This window comes from Ascidiella aspersa, chromosome 6 (assembly GCF_963924565.1).
Source record: "Ascidiella aspersa chromosome 6, kaAscAspe10.2, whole genome shotgun sequence".
Taxonomy (NCBI): Eukaryota; Metazoa; Chordata; class Ascidiacea; order Phlebobranchia; family Ascidiidae; genus Ascidiella; species Ascidiella aspersa.
Genome location: NC_139452.1, coordinates 23,941,582 through 23,949,421, shown reverse-complemented (window position 1 = coordinate 23,949,421; position 7,840 = coordinate 23,941,582). Strand labels below are relative to the sequence as shown.

Here is a 7,840-nt window from a genome sequence, read left to right as displayed (position 1 = left end):
AACCGTGTCTAAATATTGCTGGGTCATATAAAAAAAATTAAGGCTTTTAGCAGATTTATGCAAGTCATAATAAAATGTTACTTCATTTCTAAAACATCGTCTGCTCGCTCTTAATTAGCTCTTTGTAATGTCAGCTGGGATAAATTTATAGTGTTTCTTAAGTTTAATAGCACAGGGAAGTTTTTTGTATAAATATAACAGCTGTATACCGTATTTAGGTTGTAAATAACACAATTTATCATGTTTAAATCATTGAAAATTACAAACCAATTATTTCGAATTGTACCTTCATGCTTCACAACAAGGATATGCAATTCAAGTGTGAGTAGGCCACATTCCATATTTCTGTGAAGTGTTTTCTGTTATTTAATTTACATTGTTACAAAAACCTTTTTTTTAATGATATATTATTGTTTATTATAAACATTTATTTAATAAAAACAAATTATGAAGGTATAAGTTAACATGATTTTTTTATTTATATTTTCAGTCAGTGTTAAATGGATTTTATGGAACTATTGGAAAGTAAGTTTTGTAGTGAGATAATGTTGATACAAAGTGGTTTATATGATTGCTATAAAAAATGACGTTTGTTTTTAACAATTTAAAGGAATAAAAAATATACAGTTTACCATATATTGTTTATTTTTTTTATTTTTAGTACCCCATTGATCAAGTTGGACAAAGTCAGCAAAGAAACAGGTAAATATATAATGCTAGCGGTGAACACTAGCTATATTAAGTTGAGATTGATATCTGTAGCGTAAGCGGTCTGTATTTTGTGGCAGCTACATACCCAAGATTTTAAGAAATTTGTATGCACACTTAAATTTCAGAAAAAAGGTAAATTGTGTTTGTGTGTATAAAACTTTGAATGCACACCAAAACATTTGGCACTGTACAACTGATATCGTGGCATAAAATCCCATGAAATGCAACATGGCAGTGTAATACTCAAAATGCTAACAATGTGCATAATAAATATAAATATATCGTGCAAACTAAGATTGCAAATTGTGCATTGACACATCCACAGCTGTTGAACAAGTTTAACAGTAATTCTAAATGGTTATAATTTTCAAGGATGTGACATTTTGGTCAAGGCCGAGTTCATGAACCCTGGGGGTTCGGTGAAAGACAGGGCGGCCCTCTACCTGATCAAAGATGCCCAGGAGAAGAATCTGATCAAGGATGGTGGAACGGTGGTGGAAGGCACAGCTGGAAATACAGGCATTGGCCTTGCTCACATTTGCAATGCACTGGGATACAAGTGTGTGATTTACATGCCGAACACACAGTCTCAGGTAAGTGTATGTTGAAATGCATTTAAAATTTAAATAGATTTATATATATTTATGTTTATTTATTTGTTGAAACTGAAAACATTTTTTCGGAAATTAATTAGTGAGAAAATCAAAAGCCTTTTTCAAAAATAGGTATCAATTTGAATGTTTCGAATATCTTTTTATTCATTTACATCCAATTAAAACTTGTTTTAAAAAGTGTCATAATTAACTAACAGTTAAATGATAAAACACAGGATAGCCAACCATGTAGATCTTCACCCCTAGAAAAGTTAATATATGATAAAATAATACACCGAAAGCTTATTGTATTATACAGAAGCCGTAATCATTGGTCAAAAAGCAACTTCAGATGGGCTAGATCTCAGTTATTAACACACATATGTGGGCATGTTTCATTGAATGATAAAAATAATTATTCATTTTTCAGGAAAAAATTGATCTTCTGACAGTTCTTGGTGCTGATGTTAGGCCTGTACCTGCAGTTCCATTTGACAACCCAGACAACTACAACCATCAGGTAATAGAGCAGAATGTTTATTTGTAACAAGTTTGCTTGTTTGTGCTCTTTATTGTTTTACAACTTATTTTATTTTTGTCTGATTGTTTTGACTTGCTGGAGGTATAACTGAACTTCCATATTAAAAAATGAGCTATGTCAGGGGTGTCCAACATGAGGCACGCGACCTAATAAAAAATGGCATGCAAGCTCCCAAAAGTACAGCCAATTGTCAAAAAGCTAAATTTGTTACACAGCCAAATTGTCATTGTTTATTTACAATACAAAACAATCCCAGCAGTAACGACAACAAACAATTACTTCTGATAGTATAACAATATATTGTTTTTAGTTTTTGTACAAAAGTGCTTCTAATATTAAAAATAAAATTAGTTGCTAAAATTTGGCACGGGACGAAGTTATAAGATAAACATTGGCACGTCGGCATGTTTGGGTTAGACACCCCTGAGCTATGTATAGGTAGTGTTTACTATGTAGTGATGTTTAAAACATTCTATATTTTATTGACAATATTTTAATTACAGGCTAAGCGTTATGCAGAATCATTGGAAAATGCGGTTTGGACAAACCAATTTGACAACACTGCCAACAGAAGAGCCCACATTGAAACCACTGGCCCAGAAATATGGAGGCAGACAGGTTAAAATTAAAAAAAAATTAAAAGTTTATGAAAACTTAGACATAAAAATCCACTCCCTAAATGATATTTTCCCTGTCAAATTTGGAATAGCACCAGGAACAAGTGTAATTTCTTTTCTACCTATCAAGTGTAAGTTTCACTGATAGGTAGAAAACAGTTTTTTTGCAATTTACAGATGGTAAAGTGGATGCTGTAACATTTAGCACTGGGACTGGAGGAACAATGTCAGGTTAGTTACTCTATTTTTACCCGTTTTATTTAGTTGGCTATTTATTAAATAATCCAATGTAACCCAGGCCATATATTGACGACGTGCACAGCAGTGGTTAACGTTATTTTACCCGGCGTGATAAGGCTATATAAACAACAGCGTTTTCCATTCACCGTATGTTTGCTGGCAAACACTTAGCGTCGCCGGCGGGATTTTGTCCTAAGTCGCTAAAAAACTTGCTGACTGGACATTTAAGCCGTTTCTTTCTCACCTTAGGTGTCGCTACCTACCTGAAGAGCAAGAATCCGAAAATACGAACCGTTTTGGCAGATCCCCAGGTAAATATCAAGGCTTTATTATACGACGGCGATGAGCGAAGTGGGAATTGAATTTGACTTTGAGTGTTTGCTGAGCTCATTGTCTGACGTGGCGTCTTTGTTGACATTGAGACTTTAAAAGCGTAGGCAATGTTTGTTTTGCCCGAAAGCCGAGTCAAAACGTAATTAGTTCATCAGTACTGCCCAGTAGGCTGGTCTGTCGAATCTGATGTATGCAGTTTAGTCCTTAAAATCAACGGATGTTTACACAATAAGCCAAATAATTTTCAGTACATTCTTACTGCGTGTTTATGTCTGCGCTGGGCGGTGCATACAATGGGCCTGATTTTTCTGTATGTCCATGTGCACCTGGTTAACAGCATAAACGATTTTTTCTGTCACGCCGATGGATTTAAAATAAGATCGCATTTGGCCTGAAGCATCGTTTGTTTAAACTGAGTTGTCACTCATTCATTTTGAAGTGGTTCTTACCCATGAACAACCTCAGAACGACGAACGAAATCTACTCAAAAAACAAGTCTGTCTAATGCTACTTCAACCGTACATTAAATTATTTCAGTTTCTCGTGGAACCCCGGTTGGTAAACTGACCTTTTTCGTAAAATCTTTTATCACAACTTCGTTTTTTTATATCTATCTTGACCTACGACATTTGTAAGATCTATCTTAACAAATTACCTTACTTTGTGTTACGTTTTCTTTATCTATAATCATGTGTTTGCAATAGTTTTGTGCCCCTAACATTGCTTTATTTATTTTTTAAGGTAATTGGTGACTGTGGAATTTGTTTTTGTGTGTTTTTTCAGGTTTATTCGTGAATATTTGTCTTGTTTTTTTTTACCTTTTTTAATAACATAGTTATTACTTTGTTTCAACTTTTTACTTATCTATGGGAGATTTTTTGCGTCTTTTTTCCCCGTTTTGACAAGATATTTAGCTATCTCTAATATTATTCTTGTTTTGCATTTTTTTGGCATTTTTGTGCTTCTTGTAAGGCTTCCCTAACCCCTAATCCTTCATCCCAGGGCAGCGTTCTCTACCGATGGTTCACTGAGGGCAAGTTGGAGCGCACTGACGGTTCGTCCATCACCGAGGGTATCGGGCAGGGGAGAGTGACGTCAAACATGGAGGGGGCGCCCATTGATGACGCAGTGAGCGTGCTCGACACAGAAGCCGTTGACATGGTAACTCATGTTTTTGTTTTTCGGAGTCGTAACCTTGCAAAGCCATACATATACCCGGTTTAACTCTCTATGGCAATGGCACTATGTTATTCATGACCAGCGCTGGAGTTTTTACCCTATTTAGTGTGGTTAACCGTTTTTTTAATAAATAGAAATTGCTCTTCTGTATAAACGAAGGATGAATCAGGGAGTCGAACCGTTTGACTTTTCAGGTTCAGGTTCGGTTCAGGTTCAAGGATTTTTTCGGAGTTTCGGGTTTAAGTATTTTAAAATTCGGGTTCGGCTTCGGTTTGACTAAATTTATTTTTAAAACCGGTTTATAAAGTTCCGGTTCGGATGAACTATGAGATGAAAACGTGGGTCAATAAATATAAAGTTACGTGACAAGCAGTTCATTTTTGAAATATTTGAAAAAAAATCAACGTTTTATTTTAATCAGTATTCACTTTTTCATAAAATTTTTAACATGGCATAACTTGACTCTGTAAAATACAAGTTGTGACGTCATGCTGGAGTGAACCACTTTTGTATACAAGTTCGGGTTCGGTTAAGTTCACGTTCTTTGAAATTATTTGGTTCAGTTACGGTTAGACGCCTCAGAATCTTACATAAAACGGTTCAGGTTCGGTTCCGGTTCGACTCCCTGGTGTAAATCGACGTTTCGGCAGTAGATACCAGCTGACCTCGGGGTTAATGATTAAAGCGAAAATGCGTTATACGTCACCGCGCGGCTCTTTGTCACCATCTCGCGGTAAATCAAAACCACGCGAAAATAGTTTTCCCCTTTCCCATGTAGACCTTCCGCCTTCTGTACGATGAGGGCTTCTACGTGGGCGCCTCGTCGGGCCTGAACGTGACCGCGGCGGTCCGAGTGGCCCGGGACCTGGGCCCTGGCCACGTGGTCGTGACGTGTCTTTGCGACAGCGGCCAGCGCTACTTCACGCGGCTCAACAACAGGAAATGGATGGAGGCCAAGGGACTGGTCGACGCGGTACCGGAGAAGTGCAGAGGGTCGCTGATTTAGCTTCTTGTTGAGTGGGCGGAATATGTATATTTTTAAGAGGATTTTTTTGACTATTTCTGCAAAATTTGAGCCTGTGTTTTGTCGCAGGATTGTCCGCACGAGATCTTTTTAAAAATGATCAATTAAAATAACACAAACTATATGGATGTCCTATGTTATTGTATAACGCCGGGTGCAACATTAAGACTCTTTCGATGTCTATTATGGGTTATTTAGCCATCTTTTGCAGTCCAAGGCAATTTTTTAAACCAAAAGAAAAAAATTAGGCATTCCTCCGTCAAAAGTGATTTTCTATTGTTTCGCAATTTTATATATTCAATATCTAACTTACTACCACCAAATCATGTCAAATCACCTTGTTAAAGTGGCCTTTCTATCCCTATATTTTTTTCTATCCCTACACGTCGGAATGTTCAAGGTATCTAATCGGAGTCGGCTGTTTTTTCCCCGTAATAATAAAGAGCATAAAACATGATTTTTTGGATACCTCGAAACATACCCGATTGACTATGCATTTCATTCTGTACATCACGCCGTACGTTTTTATAGTTTAAAATTATAAGTTATTTTTTTCAGGTAACGGTAATCGATTACGGGTAATAATTGCAAACAAATTAAAACACATCTATCCTAAACTTTACGCTGTAAAGTTGTTTTTTTGTAAAACAAGATACCCCTGTTATTGTTAGCCAAGCACATACCGCCTATCACCACATTGTTGTACCATGGTATATTACGATAAATAAACTAAAAAGTGGTGTCGATATATTTTTAAATACTCCCCTAACATTAAAACATGTTTTTTTTTTATTCATTTTGTGTTTTTATGCGACTCGTATCAATTATTTTTTGAATAACGAAGATCTGATATATTAGGGTCAACTTTATTACGCCAGTCGAGTGTTCCATATGTACATTTACTCCAATCGAGACGGAGTTTACTTCAATATTTGTCGTTATCAATCCTTTTTGTGTGTTGTAACATCGTCATAAACTCTGCTTTCAGTCTGCGTTTCCAACGTTTTAAGCAATGAACTTAACAATTCGATATAATACGTTGTTGTGCTGCTTATACGTACGTGTTAATTTTACTTGTGCCAATCGTTTTAGTACATTCTGTCGCCGTAATTCACTTACTTTCAGATTCTAATTGCGTTTGTGTCTCTTTTAAAATGTAATATGCAAAAAATAACATAGCTGTTTTAAAATGTAATATGCAAAAAATAACATAGCGAATATCTAGACAGATTCTTGTCCAAACAACATGTAACAGTATGGCAGGAAAATTAACTGCATTAGTAGGTTAAGGTTTCTGAGATATGGATTAAAAGTCCAATTTTTGTTACTGATTTTTCTGCGTTTTTTTTTTCTTTATCAGCACCTAGTGGTTATAATTTTGAAAAAAGTTTTGCCACTTAGCATCTAAAAGCAACCTGATTTCGTACAACGGTCAATAAGGCGAGTTTAGGGGCTAAGCTAAAAATTTATGTTGCAAAATCGTTGGAAAAGCTACTCTGTGTAGACTTTAGTTTTTGACTTTGTTAGATTTATTACAGAAAAAGAATTATTAATTTAAAATGTTAAAAGACAGGATGCGCGATAACTAACAAGTGTCTCGCAGTTGACAAAGTTTAAAAACGTGCTTTCAATTTCTAGATCTTTTACAATACGTTAGGGTAGGATGCCATAACCATTTTTTGTGGGGCGTTCCGAAACTTTTTTTTAAATACTTGTCCTTGCTACACAACAGTGTTAATAAGTAATTTTAAAATGTGAACGTTTAAAAGTGATTAAGCCCCAGTCAAGCCAGGGATCTGAATTCAAGTCAAGTATTTTCAAAAAATATTAGGACAAGTCACAGTCCAAATCATTAGTTTCTTAAGTTAAACTCCGATTCGAATCTCTTATATAAAACTAAAACGATAAACTATTAAAATTTGTAAGCTTGTAAATTAAATACAATTATTCAACAACAAAAAAACAGAACAAAAAATGTAGCAATCCAATCATTTTACGTGCAAACGTTCAGATAAATATCTATGTTAGTTGAAAACATTTTTTTTAATCCATGTCGTTTGCATCAAAAAGTCCAAGTCAAGACATCTTTCCCAAAAAAAATAAGTCAAGTAATTGTACACAGACAATATAAGTCAAGACAAGTAATTTGAAAACAGTGAGTCGGCTTACTTAAATCAATCCATTAGAACACTGAACGTCAGTACTAACTTTTATTTGTTCAAGTGCAAGTCAATAAGATTACAACACTGCTTCACAAGAGCAACGCTTGGTCCCCTTTAAAAGACGAGGGATAGCAAAAGGCGGCATATACGGCAGCCCGTTCAATGTAAGGAATAAAGGTGCGCAATAAATATTCCAACACAATCCATCACCGTGGACAAAAGCGCGGCGGCGTTTTCTCCCTCTCAGTCCGATGCCGGATTTGTCCGAATTTCCCGCAAAGCGCGAAACGTGTCAATAACTCTCAGGAGCGCTTATACACAAGCCAAGGAAAGGATTGAAAGGGCGGCACGCGCTATTCTTTTCCATCACAACACCAACACCGCGCTGTTGACTTACAAGGGGCCCGTGCGTTTGTTGTGCTTATCTGATCAAGGCCCCG

General features: G+C 35.9%; 1 protein-coding gene across 1 annotated transcript; it reads left to right on the top strand.

Moving 5' to 3' along the window:
* Positions 1 to 218: 218 nt before the first annotated feature.
* On the top strand, positions 219 to 6,398 carry LOC146140911 (uncharacterized). Its single transcript, XM_083391824.1, has 10 exons — positions 219 to 321; positions 491 to 525; positions 662 to 702; positions 1,084 to 1,304; positions 1,735 to 1,824; positions 2,349 to 2,463; positions 2,640 to 2,693; positions 2,952 to 3,013; positions 4,038 to 4,196; positions 4,993 to 6,398. Exons 1-10 carry the CDS (start codon positions 241 to 243, stop codon positions 5,218 to 5,220), a joined length of 1,086 nt encoding a protein of 361 aa, XP_083247950.1. The 5' UTR covers positions 219 to 240; the 3' UTR covers positions 5,221 to 6,398.
* Positions 6,399 to 7,840: the final 1,442 nt, after the last annotated feature.